The sequence below is a fragment of the Columba livia genome, chromosome 7 (genome assembly GCF_036013475.1).
Source record: "Columba livia isolate bColLiv1 breed racing homer chromosome 7, bColLiv1.pat.W.v2, whole genome shotgun sequence".
Lineage (NCBI taxonomy): Eukaryota > Metazoa > Chordata > Aves > Columbiformes > Columbidae > Columba > Columba livia.
The window spans coordinates 17747651-17768523 of NC_088608.1; the positions used below are offsets into that span (position 1 = coordinate 17747651).

General features: G+C 39.0%; 1 protein-coding gene across 4 annotated transcripts in view; it reads right to left on the reverse strand.

Moving 5' to 3' along the window:
* Positions 1-20873, reverse strand: part of RBMS1 (RNA binding motif single stranded interacting protein 1) — a 148003-nt gene that overhangs the window by 112889 nt on the left and 14241 nt on the right. For 2 of the 4 annotated variants that reach the window (XM_065069638.1, XM_065069639.1), the window contains exon 2: positions 18691-18765. The exons of the other annotated variants lie outside the window; for them this stretch is intronic. In XM_065069638.1, the coding sequence (XP_064925710.1) occupies positions 18691-18765 (75 nt within the window). The remainder of the gene's footprint in view (positions 1-18690; positions 18766-20873) is intronic. 4 annotated transcript variants of the gene reach the window in all.

Genomic DNA, 20873 nt, shown 5'->3' on the forward strand with positions numbered 1-20873 from the left:
GTAAAATTTAAATACAACTAAGTAATTTGGGTTTGGTGTGTTGTTCTTTTTGGTCTCGTTTTGAAGTCCTGGATCTTGAAGTCTGATGAATGATGGAGTTATGTCAACAGTTCCAAAGTGAAGCTTCAGTACGTGGATGCTTTTGGTTTTGTTCTGTGTTTTGAAGGCGATGTACCCTGAGCAGTGTAGTCACCACAAGGTGGGTTTCAGCTTCACCAGCGTAAGTCTGGCTGCAAGCTGAGCGTTATTCCGTGGTTTTAGCCTGTACCGCATGTGACACATACCAGTACTCCAACTAGCTTAGTTTCTACCTTTGGATCACAGTATAAATATATTAAAAAATCTCACATTTAAATATATTTTAAAAATACAGAATAACTCCCACCCCTTCTGTGTAACGCTGCAGTCTTCTTACAAAATCAGATGTACATTTTAAATACCTGTCTTTTTAAAATCAGACTTATGATTTTCATGACTGGACTTATGATGCCAAAGACCTAGGGCACCAGGTAAGAGTGCCATTCCTCATGCCCTAACTCCTTTCCTCTCCCACCTTGCACAACCACTGCAGCAAATCCTTAAAAAAAAAAATCCAGCAAACTAATGCACTCTCTGGGTGAGGGGAAATAAAAAGCATATTTGAAACGTATGAATTTTAGCTTTAAAAACACTGCCATTGATTAAAGATTTCCATAGTGTACAATTTACAAGAAATTACCTCAGCAGGGTGAATGCATTCGGTTTCATAATCACAAAGTTCCCTAACTCCATGGTATTCTATTCCAAGCAAGCTTGTACATTAAGTTTAATTTCACTTTTTTCAGGAAGTGATTTTACTCGAGATTGAATACAGCTGTTAGCAGAGCTCACTGTTTCGAAAATGTTTCTATGCAGACTGAAAAAAAAGAGACATTTCTGGAGGTGAGAATTTGCATCCGAATCCTGAAACACATATTAACTCGGAGGAGCCAAGCTCCACTTTCAGAAGATGTTACTGAAGAAATACAATCTTCAAATATTTAAATATTAAAGAATGAGAGAAAGATCTGTATGAGATGCTTGATGGCTTAAATAGATGCCTCAATCTTCTTTGACAATGCAAAGCTAGCGTAATTGCTGGTTTTACGGTAAGAAACATGATGGTAGATATACCATTTTTTGTTCTGTTCCAAGCATTAGTATTAAAAACTCAGTTATTGAGGGGGGTGTAGCTTCATTTACTATTTCATCTTGATTCTGTTCTTTTAATACACACAGAAACGTATGCTGGCACGGAGAACAGGGCCTCTGCAGAGGAAACGCTGCCAGCTAAAAACACAGGATGTAATCGAGACCACAAGAGACACATACTCAGTTATAAATGTAACGATGCTGGAGGTATGGGAAAAAAAAAAAAAGTCTTATTTTTCATTGCCAGTTTTAATTGTTTCAGTGACATTTTCCCACTCTTATTTTGTGCCAGAATAATGAGAAGAAAAATAATCAAATCTAATTACTTTTGCAGCTAAGATAGCTGCAGGATTCAGCGTTTGAGAGTCCAGGCATTCATTTCTCCTTGAAGTAACTCACTGTTTGTTTTATGCACATCTCAGATGACAAGCACATATTCTTTGTGCAATTTAAGCTTTAGCAAGACACTATCTGGTCAAATTAGCCCCAAAAGCATAATTAAAAATCGTATTAAAATTCCCTCAAAAAACAACAACAACAACAAAAACAACAAACCAAACCAAAAACAAAAAAATCTTTAAACAAAATAATGCTAAGCAAACTAAACTTTAAGACAAGTAGAAATACATAGTAACAACCAAACTCCCCATCAGCGTTTGCATCCCAGACATGACAGTTTTCTGTTAAGAGAACCAAGAAATAAAAGAGACTAAAACACTGGAAAAGCGAAACAAATTACTTTCTTTTCTAGGACAAAACGTTTCCCCTAAAGCAATCAAGAGTAAGCGAGGTCCCTAAAACGCTCCCGGTTTTAGCAATAAACGGTGTTCTATTCCACCCCGCTGGCGGGCGGGCGGGCGAGCATGCATGGGGCGATGGGTCCGGCCCGGCCCACGCCACACAGCGCGGGCCGCAGGACGCGCTTATCGCCCGTGCGCTGCGCTTCCTGCCGCGCCGCGGGGCGGCTGAGCGGGCAGCGGCGGGGCCCGGGGCGGGCCGGCTCCGCTCCCCGGCTCTGAGGAGCGCAGCGGCCCCTCCGCCCGCCCGCCCGCGGGACTTGGCGGCAGCCGCTCCGCAGCGCCGGGGAGGGCGCGTCCTGCGCCGCCGGGCACAGCCCGGTCCGGCCGCGGCCGCCAGCGGGATGGAAGCGGCCAGCCTTACAAACGCTCGCTGAAGAAAAGACAGCGGTAGATGCTAAGAAATGAACCCTGCCAGGGCCTCTGCTCTTAAGCAAACGGGGCTACAACGGGTGCGTGGTACGCGCTGTGTAACTTTTCCCTTAACTTTACGGACAGGGGCGGCAGCAACGGACTGAGCAGACACGGGAGGGTTTTCAAACGCTCAGCCCCCTGCAGCCCGTCAGCCATCTTGTTGCTCAGCCGTAAACCCTCCGAGGAGTACAAGCCCTAAGAAAAGCTCATACGGTAAAATTACGCACTAGAGGGAGCCCATAAATCTCGGTGATAGGACAAATAAAAGTATATTCAATTAGGGAAATTGCATTTTAACTTATTCGGAAAGTTCGTATATGATGTATTTAGAACACCACCTACCCACAACCCCCAATTCTGCAGAGAGCTGCCTCCGTATTGCCAACAGCCTCACTGACTCACTGCAATATATAAAGCAAGCTTGAAGTTTTGAGGCTATCACTGTTATGCAGCATTTATATAAACTCACCAGTTCATAATGCACTTTAAAAATAGCATGGAAGAAAAAACTCTTCCTAACATATTCTCTATATGCGTATGCTTAGTCTAAAAGATGGATACACGTGCACACACACAAGCAGAATGCAGATCACACACATCCATTTCTTCAACCTTTAGCAAGGCTCCCCTGGCAGACCTGCTGGAATAGTGGGTAAATTCTGGTTTTGCTAAAATCATCAGATACTTTATCTCTGAACACAGTGGGACCAGATTTAGCTCTAGATGCACCAGACTAGAGAGGTCTCTATGCACGTCTCCGAACCACAGGCTCTAGGGTCTGAGAGAATTCACAGGAATAAGGCAGCTCTTGGGCCAGGCCATCAGCTAAAGGAGCGGTTAGAGATGGGTACAGTCCTGGGATGTATTTGTCAGTTAATTTCTATCCATCCAAAATGCTCTCCAGCACCTTCACAAAGTGGGTTTTGTGCAGAAGAGATGCCTTTATCAAATGAACTAACAGCATAACCAGAAGCTTCTGCTTTTCCCATTCATTTCTCCTCATGAAATACAGCTGCTACAAGAAGGAAAGAGAAAACCACTTTGCACAAAAGCTTGAGACATACATTTGAGCAGTAAAAAGGCACTATTTCTGACAATAGATTGAAGTCCATTCATATAAAGTTTGACAATACATGGTTTTATTTCAGCATCCACTGAAATCCATATTATTAGCCATTTGCTTAAAACTTTAGTAACAGATTGCTGATCTATTCGGAATATCATTTATCATTTTCATCAAGTATCTGCTATCACACCATTATGGTTTACTACTTCTCAGGTTCTAACCTGTACACTCATTTTGAACTTACTTTCTTTCAACAAAAGGACTACAGTACAAATATCCAAGTATCCAAAGCCAATAGAAGATGGAGATTAAAACATACGTAGTTTAAAGTTTGTCCCTTTGAGCCTGCTAGCAAAAAAAGACACTCATGGTAAAGGGGTCTAGTGATTAACATACCACACCAGGGTGCAAAAGAGCTATATAGGTTCTATTCCACTTCTGCCACTGCGCGATTCCTCCACCCTGCATTCATTCCTCTGCAGTAAAACACATTGATAATCCTGGGATTGTACTTTAAAGCAATTTTCAACCTATCAATGGAAAAAGAGGCCTTAATACTATGATCTTTGAGCTATGGTTGCTCTTTATCTGCTGTTAACTTTCTGTTGATATTCGAACATTTTAAAAAAAACCCAGACCTGTTACCGCATATATTTCTAGCAGCATTTTTTTACCCTTGGAATTTAAATAAGATTTGATGTACTTTGACCTTTCATTTGATCCAATATTGGTTATTAATATTGACTTTAAAGCAGTTCTGCTTGTACACTTGTAGCATGACCCAAGCAGCATAACAGCTGATCGTTTTGTCTCTGTATCATATTACCTGTTTGAAATCTTGATGTTTATGCCAATCTTTTTTAAAGTAGTTAACTCATACGATATTTGGGAAATCCAATTTAAACTTTTTCTCAACCTAGTACTGCTTTTGATCTCTTCATAACATAGAAGAGTAGAATAGTTACCGTATTTTAAAAACATCAATTACTATTAAAGAAAATGACATTTAAATAAGAAATGTGCAGTCAATAGTTGTCTGACAAGCACTGGTTTAGGCAGGGTCAAGAACACCACTAGGTGGAATGATGTTTCAATTATTTTTTTGACCTCAGGTCTTGATATCTTTATCATTTAAGAATATCAATACTGTGAATAAAACAGGTATAAACACAGTATAAAGTAGGTGAATAATATTATTTTGGCGATCATGGCAGAACGCACAGCACCCCTACTGATTACCGTCACCTAATCCGTACTGTAGTGTCTTAAAACCTCTGTACTCAACATAGGAGGCACAAAGTACATTCAGTTGGAACACTGGAAAGTTCCTTGCACTGCAGAACGGAGCTGAAAACAAGACAGCACTGTTCCCTTTGCACAGATCACTGCTCAAACTTTTATATGCTGATGAATTAGGATAATTTAGCTTCAGACCTAAGAGGCAACAGAAGAATCTAAAATATTATAGAGATGATACATGACCAAATGAAAATGGTGGTGATCTGTTAGGTTTAATCGCTGCTGGTTTTAACTGGGAGAAATAATGGGAGACTGTGAGAGTCATATAGGGAAAAGTGATGTTTTTCCATCTACCTTGCAGAAATGATCTGGCAGGCTACTAAAAATATCATGAAATTGATAGTGGCTATATGAAATACGGAAAATGGAAACATAAGGTAGTCATCAGACAGGAAGCTGTGCATTTGGAGCCTGCAAACATTCATAATGGGGAGTAGATGTGAGTTAAGCATCTGATTGGCAAAAATATATATATATATTGTTGGATCAACCCAGATTTTTAGTTTAGACAAGAGAACTTGACATTGTGTTGATGCGCCAGCTTTGCAACAGGAAAGCTGCCCCCTGTCTAAAAGCAAATTAGGACTTTCTTTACCTGTAATAGGGAATTACACAGTTGCAGTATCATTCTTCCAAATGCAGAAGTCAGGATTTATTTATGTGAAGGTACAAGGAGTTTTAACTAAAGGGACTATTTAGGATTTGTAGTGTTCTAGGAGGTGTCCCTGCTGCTCGACTTCCTACTGTCTTGGGTACTCCTGGGCCAGCCTTTTGTCTTGATTATTTGCAGCCAGCCTAAACTATCCATTACTGGAAAGCTGATGACAAGCAGGTAGTCTGGAGTGGGGGAGATCTGGGGTGTGCCTCAAGAATTCCCTGTGCTCTGGGTAGTCATTTATTCTGGTGTTAGAAGACTATTGAAGATTTAATTTAGATTTATTTGAAGACTCTGGATAACAGACACCTTATGCCCACTTTGTTTGCTATAAACACTTTCATGAGGGGCAACATAATAACAAATCACAGCCCCTGTCCATCTGGTTAGGAACACACAGGAAAACCACAATGATCAGCATGGAATAATAAGGACATTCCTTGTCTTCTTGTATACTTGGTTCAACCCTCTCAGGGAGGGGCTGTTCACCAACACAAAACATTGCTTTTTTAAACACGTTTGTATCTCTACTTTTTCTTTCAGAGGTATATTGATAGCTACAACCAATTCTAGAGATAAAATTCATGACTCCACAGTATCACTTTCTTCCAAATTTGTGGACAAGTTCACAGATAAAATAATGCTGACTCTCTAAGTCAATGTATAGATTCCTTGCTCACTTAGTCATAAAGAGCAGAAGTCAGGTCAGAGAGAAGGAGAATTATGGAAATAATTCAATACTGAATTGGAAATGGTGGCTGGATAGCAGAGACAGATTGGATTTAAAATGTTATCCTACAGTGGCTGCTACACCAGACAGCTTTAGGATGCATTTGCCTGTTCTTTGCGAATACAATGGTGCCTTCAGTTGCAGAACGCAGAACTTTCCTGAGACAAGAACTTTGCCTCATGTAAACAAAAACAGTGACACAGATCCATACAAAAATAAGACATTTGCATTAGCTAGAGATTCTTTTTCTATTTCCCCAGCCCCAGCCTGTGTGTTTGCCGTCACTGTGGAGCACCGAGCGGGGATCACTCTTGGGGAGGAAGAGACTGTTGCTGGAGTCAGGCACAAGGCATTTCCTGAATTCATTATTTTCAAGTACAAAGTTCTGCAAGCCTGTTGTCTGCTCTGTCAGACAGCAATTTGTTTCCTCAGTATTTGAAATGTCAGATCTCACCGTGCAACTAAGAGTTGTGCTTTACAGAAGCTGTGCTTGTGTGCAGCACTCAAATATATAAGTACATAAATGTTTTAGAAAAAAATAAAATATATTACAGTCACATACGAGAATATTGTAGTTCCGTAACTACATGCTAATGAACAAGATGTGTTGATTATAAAACACCCATTAATTCTTACTCAGTTTTCACAGTGTATAAAATAGCAATCTTTCCACAAAAGATGGACTGAAGAGGGAATGACAATTTTGGCTAATTATTTTCCAATCTAACTCATCAAGCATCTTTTTCTGTTACACACACAAACTTTAATTACTAATTGGATTTATTTAACACTTTCCATTCTTGAAGCACTGCATAAATAATGAATCTTCTCAACACTATTAAAATTTATTATTATTGTTTACTATTATTTACTATTATTAGTAAACTCTTCATTTACAGATGGTGTATCATCTGTAACCATTCTAGGGGGCTCAAGAGTAAACAGAAGACAGCAAAACTTTAAAGACTTTTACTCATTTGTGCATCAGTTTTGAAAAGCCTGTTCACTAACTCAGCATCAAGTTGAATACTCAGTGTCTTATGCCTTCACCATCAAATCTTTTGCTCATCTATGCCATGTTCAACCTCACTAACAAAAGCTAGCAGGGCAATGTAATCCAGGCTTAAACTTCCCTGACTAAATAGGGGAAAAGTAGCAGCTCCCAAGTTACATGTAGTGGATCATGCCAGGGCACCAGTGGTACTAAAGCAGCCTATTATTCTCTGCCTCTTTATGGCCTTAAAACCTACCTGATGACCTTTTTTCTTTTTTCCACCGAACGTGATCCTACTTACTGCCTTTGAAATCTTAGGAACTGATGGTAAGATATTCACAGAAAAAGTGTTCCATGTTTGTCCTGGGCCCTCAGTTAGCATTGCATAATTTTCTCTTCAAATCTCAAAAGGTCTGGGTTTTTTTCCCAGTTAAAGACTTGCTTAAATTTGGATTAAGACATTAATCTCAAAGTTAAAACTTAAATTTGTCTTGAAGTTAAACATCAAATCCCTTCCTTCTCTGCCCCAAAGCTGGTTTAGCAGCTCTGGGAATTACAAGATCCCATTTTCTACAAAAGGAGATACAACATGGGCAGTGGGAGAGCAAGCTTCCCCACACTGCCCAGTGGATTTGCTTCAGTCCTGCCTCTGGAGATTTGCCTTCAAAAGGAATGAGTATGCAATTCTTCTTTCTTTCTAACTCTCTGCTGAGTGTCCAAGGAAGGGTGACAACTGAGACAGTGGCCTCTGTAACGACGACAAACACAGGCTGAGAACAGCATCTCATTTCAGATTACCAACAAATAGCCATTGAATGCTGACAACCCTCTTCATGTCCTACTACCTGCTGTGATTTCAAACAGTAGCACTGGATTGGACATCACATGTTTTAATGAAATAAGAACTTTTAAAATCACTTGTGGATGGAATAAAGACATGTCAACATCATTTGTGCCTTTATAAACTACATTCTCATTCTAAAATCTGAAACATTATAAACGATGAAACAATTTACCAGGTGTAAAATAAATGAAAAATCTCAGAAACCGTGCCACTTTTCTGAAGTTACTTCATTTTCAGATTTCAGCAACTCAAAAAAAAAAAATCTTCATATAATTTTTGTTTAGTCAGATAAATGTGAGTCTCCCAAACTATCCAGTCTTTTCATCCACTTTGTAAGGCATAAAACCCACACAGATAAGATATGACTGCATTTGAAACTATTTAACAGAAGCTCTGCTCTAAGGCACAACAGGCTTCTTTGAGGTGGTGTGATGTTAGAAGGGGCTGGGAAAGCTCCCTGGGGGTGTGAAGAGCTCTGCCTGTGGCACCCGCTTCACCACGCACTGAGGGGATGCCGGTATCTCGGCAGCCATGCACCCAGTCATCGCTGCTGTGGTTTTTTGCTTGTTTTTAACTAACCGCAGATATGAAATACAGTGTACCGTGTCCTATTTACATAAATCAAAATACCTTTTTATAAGTACATCAGATGGGTGTTTGTAAATGTTTTCTCCCCAAATATAGCATGCTTTTTTTCATTCAGTTTTCACTTTATGAGCTCATTTCACATGCTGTGGTATGAAGGTGATTTCACCAGTAAGAACATACTGACTGACCTGATTGTTTTTTGTGCTGTACAACAGCAGTCATTAATCTTTACCCAAAAAAAGGTAGCTCATTTTTCCCCCCATTTCCATACTTTACAATTAAATTAATTTCCTCATTTCATGTGTAATAATGCAAATAAATACTCATTCTTTGGACATTTCAATTAGCCTTTTATCATGACTGTTGGTCTACTTTATACCAAAGACTACAAAATCTAGTACTGAAATACCCTAATACTATAGCATAGGATTTTCTCTAGAAACTCTCTAATTCTAGTCCAGGTTTCACAGTTACTTTTTCCCTCCACTGTAGCACAAAAGCAATTTTTAATCTTAAACTTCTGTAATGCGTTTTTTACTTATGGATTCTGACTAGGCCATATTCTCCGTGGCAAAAATATTTATGTGATAATTGAAGACTAAGTCACCAAAAAACAGAATCCGTTTCATAAAATATAAAGGTAAATAATAACCATGATTGCTCTTAGACTGTCAGGACATAGATCTGATGTCTCACTTTGCACATCATTGGTTGTCGTTTTCTTGAATAGTCAATGAGAATTCATTAGTGCGAAGTTTCTTATACATTTCTTTCGACAACAGTGCTAGCATAAACATTTTGCGCCTTATCCTGCTCGTTCCTGGTATTCATTTTTGCCGTTTATTTTTAACCTGGACCAGTTCCCAGATCTATTGCATTGTATGGCCCCACTAAGAGCTATGCAGGCATTGTTGATGGGGTAATGTGGGGAGAAGGAATGGCTGGAGACAAAGAGGGATGCTTAAAGTTTGTACTGCTACAAAAGAACACATCTGAAAACACAGCTTTAGTTTCATAATGCTTCTTCTGTATTATAGGATACTGATCTGAACTGAGCTGCAGATCTTGGAGCACAAATTACAAGCACTTCGTGTTCGTCTCCCATTCATCTCCTTCAGACCCGCTACTTGCACCAGCTGCTTCTATTGATACCGTACAGCAACAACTTTCTTTGTTGACTACTGGAGAGCAGTGAATGTTCTTGCTACGAGTTAGGCTTTGGCAGATGAGCATTTGCAAGCTTGCCTCTAGCAGTCTGAGGTATTGCTGCCTCCAGGTGTCCTTTTTGCTCTTCTGCCAAAAATCCCCGAGTAGCAGAGTGTGCAGAGGGAATGCTTGAGCCTCAGCCGCTCCAACTGCATACACTGTGAGGTATCTTAGCTCAGCAACCTTTTTTCCCACATCTCCCCACCTTCCTGCATCACTGGGGTTACTTTCCAGGCACCCCACCTCCTGACTGTGAGAAGCATTCTATTCCCATAGGACAGATTGAGGAGGAGACTGGAAGGTGAACTTTCATGTGCTTGTGAAGTACTCTTTCCGTTTCTGCTCTTCTGTATTTCCTTGGTTGCTGTGTCCCCACTCCCTTTCCCAACTGCATGTTTTTTCATCAGATCTCTATTTCAGTCCCAGATATATCCCTTTTTCACCTACTGCCTACAGCAAACTTTATTCTCTGCTCCCAGGTAGCTTTCTGTAGTTACCAAGGTGGGGACACCTGACTTCAAGAAGCAGTGTTTATGATGCTATAATATAAGATCAAGCAAAGTGAACCTGAGTGGTAGTGCCAAACTCTGCAAGGAAACAGTGAAGGCCTGGGCAGATGTCCCCTTGCTGCCTCTGCCGAGAAGGTATGTGAGTTGGGAAAGGCTGGACAGTGGAGGGAGTGTGGTGAGCTGGGGAAAGGAACAGCTGAAATCTGTGCAGCAAGATTCACCAGAGTTAATCTCTGAAATCCCTTAAATTATTGCTTGCATAGGAATAGTTTAAAAATGCATTTTTCTCATGTTCCTCCATTCTGTTACTGATCTGGAGTCGAGAGGTTTGTGGTCAGGATTAGGAAGAAGGAGGCAGAGCCCATTGCTGTTTCAATGTTAATGCCATTTGTGACATATCCTGAGTTATGACTCTAAGAGAGTCATAACTCTTATGACCAGAGTTGCTTGGGTGGAGCCTTTAGCTAAACAAAAGCTGAAAAACAGCCGATCAATGCTTTCTCTTGATGATTTAATTTTGTAACCTCATTATGAAAGTTAACCTTAGGAAGGCATAAAGGAATTTCCAGATGAGCACTGTTGCTAGGGACTTAAATAGTTTGGTAGTTATGTGCAGCAGTTTGTAATAATCCATTTGCTACTGTTGACTATATCACATTTAATAGATAGTACTCTATAAACTCCTGTGTTATTTGTAACACAGTTGCCACTTTTGCGTTTCACTGTTGTTCTCTCTTCCTCAGTATACCTTTAGACAACACAGGGTATGTCTACACAGTGTTCTTCCAACAGACCTGGGATTACGCAGCCTGTGCCCTCGGACCAGCAGTCACCTCGCTGACACCTCAGCAGGACTTTGCAGCTCAGGTTAAGCCTTGCTTCGACACGGTTTGCCTTTAGCTCAGGGAAGAGCTTATGTCAGCATGATAAGAAAAACGTGACAATACCTGCAGGTACTCCTTAGGGGTGTTCACAGCAGCTGCCTGGCTAACCGAGGAACACTGGGGGACCTGAGGAAATTCTAATTGTCCACCCAGAAGGTCTGCAACACATTTCCCACTGACTCTCCCTCTGCCCTTTGCCATACCTGGTAGGCGGCAATCCCTGTCCATGTTGTTTTTACTGTGCAACTGGAACTCATTAGCTAAGTTGCTGGAGAACACCCCCACTAATTTAGAGGGTTGTTAAGGAAGGATGAATTGCATTGTCTCTAAGAAGAACGCACCCCAAGGAAGTAAAAAAAGAAAAATATGAGAGCCTTTTTTCTTTCTACAGAGAGATGTAGAATAAACTTTCTGGACTGCACTTTTCGCTGTCTGGGTAGGGCTACTGTAAAGGTTTAGTTTAAAATAAAAAAGTTTAAGCCTTTACTGTGTCACTTCATTTGCCATTAAAACTCCCCTAAAAGGCGACAGCATTTAATTTTCTTCTCAATCGGTTTGTGACATGAATCAGCACCATGCTTAGGGCAGCAGGAGCTGAGGGTGCCGGGAACACTCGGCAATACCCAGGACCCAGAGCTTGTCTTTAAGCCGCAGCTCCCTGCCAGCTGGAGACACATTTAACATTCCCTGCATGACTTCAGCAGTTCAGCCGCTTTCCCACATTCCACAGCTGGCCTCCCACCACCGCGCTGCCTGCAAGCACACACCACACTGGGGTCATATTCTTGCCGTCAGTTCTCAAGTAGAACTTGCCAGTGAAAGAACCAGCGAGTCCTGCTTAAAACGTGATGGCATCATAAAGCCCAAAGGTCCTGCCGTCTCCAGGCTGGCAAGGCTACATATAAAAAAGTACTTTCCATTTGCTCTTCAGCTCTTCTATGTTTTATAAAAGGTCTGCATATCTTGGGAGCCACAAAATGGTTGGGTGGCAACCCTGTAAAGTCCCAGAACAAATCCTTACTACTATGAGTAATCCCAGTGCTTTACAACAGGACACACTTGGAAAGAAAGTCCTTCAGGACTACATCCGTGGAGGTTTATTGTTAATAGTCCTTTTTTATGACTAAAACCTCATGTTGCTTCACATGCATGCCACATCCACTTTTGTCCTTGTGTAGAAATTTTAAAAAGGAAGCATGGAGTCTGGAAATGTTAATTTTTAATACCATAATTAGCTTAATGGCTTATGGTTTGTATTTTTTGTATTTATGGGTTTGTATTTTTTTATGGCTACAAGCTGAAGTAGCTCATGCCTTTTTTGTCATGAAAAAAATAAGCAATAAATTTCTGGAAGAATTCATGAAGACATGTCAAATTCAGTCAATAGTAAGACTTTATGACAGCAACATTCTGGCAATGCATACTTAGAATTTATCTTAAAAAAAAAAAGAACTATTCAAACAATTTATAGGCCAAGCATCAAGGTTTTATGAGGACAACGACTAGAAGAGAAACCCATTGTATGATTTGTATCTGGATTCCTCATTTATCTAATTCCAATCACATCAGTGGTTAGGGACTGTGCAAATAAAGAATACTTGCACAAAATGAAACCTGCACATCTGGGTGTGTTGGATGGAAAGGTCTACAAATGCATTTTACTTTTGCCTGGAAACTGCAAATGAGACCAAGTGAACATATCACTGACTTTCTGGAGTGCAACGTGGGGCTACTAATTCCACTGCAATAGTGATTTGCATAGCTGAAGCGAGTACATCAACTGGATATATCAAGTCTACTGAGATAACCATAATAGTCATGAAACTCATTCATGGATCTGGAGAGGGGACCAACGCAATGCTTGGGCATTACTCATGTATCATTTTAGGCCTATTTTGAGACATAAATAGGACCTCATCTTTGTGTAGCACCTAACACTGGCCTGCATTCGGATATAAACCTATCTGAAAATATCTACCAGAACGTGCAGTTTATTAGTGTTTTATCCTTTGGTAAGTGTTTTAACACCAATTTTACTAATGTTTGAGTGAATGCCTTAAAAAATTCAACAAGACATATTATCATTATAACAGAAAGGCATTTGGCCCACATTTTGAAATATCAGGTAACATCCTCTCACTTATTTTAAAAAGCTAATTTAAGTCAAAGTTGAAAGAAAAGCATTGTCCAAATAAGATACTATCTTCCTTTTACAAGTAAAAAAAAATCAAACATATTTTGTACAAACATTTTTTCTATAAACTCATTTTAAGTGAAGTCCCAGTTTATGAGTTAACATAACAAACTATGGTCTAGCTCTAAGCCCAATACAAATTTATCATGGAAGCAGTGACAACCCCTTATCTGCTAAGGGATGGCACCGGTACACAGAGGGACTGGCTACAGATGCACACCACTAGGTATGACTAGAAAAACGTGCTGCCAGTGAGGAGAAGGTAGATTTACATCAGCAGACATTAAAACTTTATTAAGACAGAATTATGTACAGCCACAAGACTAGCAGTGGAGCACAATATTCTTACAGCCTTAAAGTAAATGGGATAATTGCAGTTGAAAGTGAACTGTAATGACTTTCAGAGTTTCTCTCTTGATTCATTGGGCATAAGCCCCTTCAAATTGGTGGAAATGCTGCTGAAGTTTCCCGTAGCTATCAACAACAAAACTCCTCACCTAAGGCAGCAGCCAGGCCTCTCCAGTCCACAGTGGACACAGCTGTGACCTCCCTCACTCGCAGCAGCCGTGTGCCTTTAGGTTTAGCATTTCCCTTTACTCTCCCAAGCCTACAACTCTTGCACATCTAAATACCAGTCACCGCCTAAACCCAGAGTGTCCCCACAGGGTGCTTATTTCCAGCCTACAAGCACAAAGCTTCGTGAAGCATGTTCCGTGAATTTAGTGAATTCCTCTCACAGTCTACACACTTACTACCCATTAATTTATGTACCAACCTATTAATTTGACTTCACAAGCCAGGGACTATCTTTGGATTCCCAGGACATACAAAGACCCATCTAATTTAAAAAGCAGGAACATATTAGATATTGAAAGGACTATTTTGTAGTAAAAAATACGAGGGAAAGGTAGTAGCAATAGTTGGCAATGTAGTATCAGTCACATCTGGCAGAAATGCCTAATTCAAAGAAAGTAATTTGAGAAAATATATTTTAAAGGTAATCAAGTTGCTGTACATTCACAGGCAAAAAAACTTCTCGGTAGCACTGCCTGGAAGGGCACTTTCTAACCCTGTTAGCAAACATGCTGCACGATTGCTAATGGAGTTGTTTATATACTGCTCACTCAAGAGCTCATGTGCTATTTCTAAGTTCTGTGTTTTTGGAGCAATAATACTGGCATGACACCATTCTCCAGCTGAATATCTGTCCAGACAAACGAGATACCATTTTTTTAAAACTGAAAAAACCGTTACAGAATAGACAGCGCTGAGGGACTGAGGGTCTGACAACAGGCACTGATGATTATTCCTCTCGCTATCAGCTCTAGCATAAAGTAGAATATAATTATTCTATCATAGCTGTAATAAACTGCAATTTCAGACAATAGCGTGAATAATTTTTGGTCAATGAGCAGTAAAAACTGCTCAGTGAAAGTGATGAGAATGTACAGTTTAAACATTTTAATGTCAAGTCTACAAATACTATGAAAACCTGTTTTAATCTCAGATGAGTGATTTGTGATTATCTGAAATTGCATAGGATTGGAATTATTCCTACAGAAAGCAGGAGTCAGGAGGTCTCAATTAACAACAACAACAATTTGAAAGAAAACATTGTCTATTTGAATCATTTATGCTTATAATTTGTTTATAAGCTTTGAACTGCTCTTCTGGATACTGATGAAAGTTCAGAGCATTTTTCATATATAATACAATTAGTGTTCATATTTCTGCTGTGTCATCAACAGCACAAAACCTAGTTAATTATCCTAGATTTCATCAAGTAATATACCACGCATTTAAAGTCATATCCTACATTAACTTCCATTTTTACATAAACCGTTAATATTATCAGTTTTTCATTAAAAATGTTCATTCAGTTATCATCTCTACATAAAAATAAACTGCTTAAGAGAAACTGAGTGCAGCAAGTTAATGAAACAACATCAGTTACAAACACTAAAAGAGCTCTTATGATGTACATGTATCCAAAATAATGTCTTTTAAAATAAAAATTAAAGATAACTAGAACAAATATGAAATCATATTGGGGATTCTGGAAATTCCTACTGTTATAATGTGAAACACAAGTATTTCTGAGACTAATGACATATCCAACTGCAGTTTCAGTTCAGATTATCTGCTTTCAAAATCTCCCCACTGGCTTGTTGCTTTAGTTTTCATCTATTCTTTCAGAAATTTGTGTTTGCTTTACTTGAGTTACTATACCAAAGCAGAGATGAGTATATACATGCTTTTGAGTCATAGAAATAAGGGTGCACAAAACCAATCAAAATTAATTTTGCAATATGTTAAGTAACTGTTAGTCCCTGCTTGCAACTAGCAATTTCAGGTACACGTTCACATGTCAGAATTGAGTTCATGTTTTGCTGTGCCATTTTATATATCTGATCTACTTCTTAAGCTGTATACTTGAAAATGCAGCTATGCCCTTTGATGCGCTCAGCTACCATGGGATAGAATTACATGTGAATGTTCTCCATTCCTGTTTATGCTGTAAGTTCCAAGAATGACTATCATATGAGTACAATGGAGGTCTTTTTAGCAGTATGCTGACATGAAAGAGAAGTTCAGCTATGTTGTTTAATTGTGTATACTCCAGTGCTAGGCAACTCTCCAAACCTTACTGTAAACATTGTTTAAGGTTCATCCAGATCAGCACGATAATGAAGCTTATGCTTTTTATGCTTAGCTTTAAGTGACAGCTGCTTTTCTTTATGGTTTTATATTCACCTGTACTGAAGCACAGTTAAGAGATCTGATACCATGCTGACATTTGCCTTTTGTAGAATGAGGGGTTGTCCTCTAAAGCCCTGGTCTAATATTCTGTTGACATGGTGTCGTTTTCCTGGACAAAGAACTGATCTGTTGTCTTCTGTTGGCTTGTCTGGAGAAAATATTCATCACAGCCTAACAAATGGCAATAACAGATCAATAAGAAAAAAAGTGCATATTCAACAAACATGTAGTTGAATATTTTAATGGAGCCAAAAACATTTTGTAGTTCCACAAATTGTATGATTACTCTGAAAATATCATTCATGTTCTAACAAGTACGTATGCACATAATAATGTAAAACTGGCACCACTAACTCTACTGTATAATCATTATGAAGTTATTTTTGTTAATGTAAAGACATCTTCCACTACAAAAATATACAGTTGAGACCAAAAATACAGGACGTGTGCTCCCTGAATGGCAAGTTGTTTTAGAAGTGCAGGCTGGGTGTGTATAGGCAGACAATTTTGAGACAAAGAACACTACATTGCTAAACTTCAGTTCAATATAAGAAGAAAGTTTATTTATTGTTCAAAGGATATTATTTACAGAGTTCAAGTTTCTATTCTATAAATGCTTCTCTCCTTCATGCTCAGCAGGACAGTGAAATTTCACTGAAGAAATGGCTATGAGATCTCATACAAATGCACAGCCTTCATGGGAAATCCCTTTTCGGGGATGAGTACTGGAAGATGTGCTTTTTGTAATCGGTCTTTATTTTGCAGCAAAACAGAATAACAAGTATAGTATTTCTCCAACCCCAACTACATATGTCTAAAAACATAGGCAAAGTTCAACACACCCACACTTTTATCAACGTGTTTGTCAGAATCTAGTCAGTTCATGGCTATGGTAAAGACAGGAAAAATCAGACTTGTTCTGCAGAGGTCAGGTACAACTTCAAATTTTTAATCATGTGAATATTCTTAACTACATGAAAAAGTTCCAAATGCTATTCCCATGACTAAGCATTTTAAGAATTTAAGCTGAAGGTTGTTAAAGTTGATAAAAATTAAGCATTAAAAAAATAACATCTCACTTCGTTGGAACTGAGACGTATAGATAGTTCTTTTGACAATGAAATTAATGTGTTGCTTTGTTCCTTAGCAGGTCTCCAACGAGTCTGACACTATCTCCCTAACTATTGAGATTTCCCTAATAGTATCCATTAATCACAGGATACTGAATTCACATTATGCAACAAAGTTTTCAAAAAAGCAGTAGTCTACCTTAGCCCCTAGGATGATCACACAAACCACTACTACCCAGTTTGTTTATAGCCTCCCAAGTCAATTTTGTCTCCTGTGTTTCCCTGAGGCAGGAAAGCCCTCTGTGGCAGTCCCACACCTGGTGCAAAGGATTCCTGACCCATGTGGAGGGCTGACAGGGTGCTTTCGTAACATAAAGAGTAACAACAGATAAACTAAATCAATTACCAAGTACCTTGTAGTCTATCAAATTCAGTGGCAAATGCAGCTTCCAAAGAAAATCCTCCTGACCACCTGGGCTCATATGAACAGAACCTCAGGTAAAACAACAAATGTAAGAAAATCTGCATTTCCTTTACTACTTATTTTATTTTAAATAAACATCCTTTTCTGTTTCCCACCAGAATTTGCCCTCTGCAGGTTTCGCTGGTCCCTCAGCAATGCCTTATGTTGATCAAAGGCAACAGAGAAGGGTCTTCCCAACTACACAAGCTGTTCAGCCAAAATCATGATCATCACCTTCCCCACCTGGCCCAGCAACGCTCTAGACAAGCAGGAATATCATGGGAAGATGACCAGGTGGATGGAGTCCAATGCCCCCCATTAAACATGACCACTAGAGGGCTTCAGTTTGTACTGGGAATGAATTCAGGAGAAGTGAGTGGAGTTGACGCTACAGCAGGTACATCCCTCCACTTGAGGACAAAACAGCTCATCTGTACCTGCAAGGGTCTGGGCCAATATGAAAATGAATAGTCAGGTGATTCCTGTTGATCTTAGATGCATTAATATGGACAAAAAAGTTCACCGATTTATCTTTTGTTTTCAGTAACTTTTGTTGTTGTTGTTAATAAAAGAGCACCGAGAACACCTCAGTGCGTGATTCTGTGCAGATGCCAATAAAAATTTAGGGATATCTGCTCCTTCCTTGATGCAACAAGTCTGTGTGTTTGGAAAGTAATTGCTTAAGATCAGAAATTCCAAATTGAATTGGAGTGAAAAAAAAGAAGAATGCAAAAAGAAATGAAAAAGAGTTACAAGAGTCAAACATAAAACTCAAATAAATGAACTCAAGAAAAAAATGCCTATTTCTTCAAGAAATTTTACTGTAATTCAAAAAAAGCAGGAAATACAAACATACGTATTTAAATGCTTCATATATTTATGTTCCAGTGCATCCCTAGAAAATGAAAACATATATTGTTTACCCAGCATAATGCTCTCTTTTACTAGAAAAATATTTAATTTCAACTATTTCTAATGTGTAATTTGATTCTCAGTTCTTAGCTACATATCAGTCATGGGATACATTCCATAGTTATGAAACATTACCTTGAGAGATTTCATGCTTCCAAGCACACAGCCAATTTCTGCCCTGGGATGCCAATGTACAATTCTCTTTGAAGTCTGTAAGAGTCACAAAAGTAGAACATGCTACAGACTGCAACTAACTTTTTTCTGTATTTATAGTCAAATTCTACTCTGCATGACTTACTGAACTCTATTCCCCTCCAGTTACAGCACTACAACTAAGCAGAGTTGCTCTCACGACAACACTTACTGAAAACAAATATATGTATATGTACACATCATTGTAAATGTGGGTTTTATAAAGGTAAGCAACTTCATATCCATCCTTCTGTATAACATAACTTTTTATTTCTAAAACTACTATTTAATACAATATAAATGTGTTAATATAGTTATGATACATATTCATGTAATTACTTGTGTTTTGCACTGCTCTATATCCTAGAAACCTTTCAATTTAAAATTAAATTCAAGACACCTGTGTAACTTGAGTACTTATCATTTTCAGGAAAAGGAGAGATCAAAAAGAACTCAGAGAAATCTCATCTGTCTTCTGCCAAGTACTCTGAAGCCCAGTCCTGAATAGTGCATGCAGGCAAAATGCTCACTTAGCAAAGTGAATAAATATTCATTGTGCATTTATTTACTTCTGGTATTACTGGATTTAGTCATATAATTAAAACTATTAAAATTATTAATTAGAGAACAATACAGTTAATAGAGTTCTAGTTGACGTCAGTTTAGCACATGAGGCTAACTCAATTAAGTCTTGTCTACATTTGGAAATTCACCAGAACTACTCCGCAATAACCCCTGATAAGGACATGTGATACGTGAACATATATATAGGAATTTATAGCACGCAATAATTCCGAAAACGTATGTCCTGATAAGCTCCCTTACATTTTTAAGTGTACACAAGCTTAAATCTTGTTAGCATCAATATTACACACCTTTGATAGCTTTTTCTCCCTTACACTCCAGTGCGTTTACTTCAGTACCATCAAACCTTTAAGGCTCTGTCTTGGGAAGAAGTAGGAACTGAAGCCTCATGTACGTGTAAAAATTCTACCAGATTAACAGTTTAAAATATAACAACATTTATAAGTGACGCCATGAGGAGGCAATCACATTTTAGAATAAGAATGCCTTTCCTTGTTTAGCTGGCTTTGAAAGTGGATTATGCTGTTTCGGACAATTATACTCTTATTCAAGAAGAAAGCTCTGTTCACTTGAAGTTATTTGGGGATAATTATTCCAGAATACCTAATAAATCCTTATACCTGGCCATCCACCAATGCTTGCTGTGCTAGTATTGTGCACAGTGCTTGCAAAGCAGTTACCTCTCAAAGATCCCTGCTGTCAGAATAAAGGAATTAGATACCAAATACCATTCTCAGAGGATCACTGAACACGAGAAAGATGCAGGATGAAACCATGTGCTGCAAAACTCTGGGATTTTATCATTTTTTGAGGGTTAACATGGCCAATATAACTAGTGATTATGAAACTGAAAGAAGGAAAGGAAGGAAAAAAAGGAAGGTCATGATAAAGAGACATTAAACCTGAACAAAATAAAAAGGATCTTCTCTTGGTCAGATGGAGTCATGGCTTCAGGATAGCATAATAAAAGTGCAAAATCACTATTTGTGACTCCTTTTCCATAAAACTAAAGCCTTTTTTGGGGCTGTGTTGCTCCACAGTGGTGGACTATGACACAAAAATACAAGCTCTGTGTTATCCTTTTATAATATGATGATCTCCACCATGTGCAAAGTCCACAGCTGGGTTAAGAGAGATTCTGGCCACTTCACAAAAAAAAAGAATTAAAATATGCAAATCATCCCATCTCAGTTATAGGAACTGAAAATGCTGTTCTCTGGTGGTGACTCTAGCATTTCAAACCTTCTCTTGGTCCTGCTTTTCCCTCCATGTGATCTTAATCTAAGTAGAAAGCCCACCTCCCTGCTCACCAAAGCAGGCTGGAATGTTATTTCTAGTCCAAACACTGGATCGTCTCCGGCTGCCAGGATGGACCCCGGCCTCTGAGCAGACTGACGCATGACCAGAACAGCATGCTTGGATACCAACATGTTCTGGCACAGAACAAACAGTATAAATGAACGATGAAAACTTCAGTATAAGAAAGCATGTCTCTGTGTGTGTAAAGCTTAAAGACGTGAAAATATGTTGCTATAAATGCA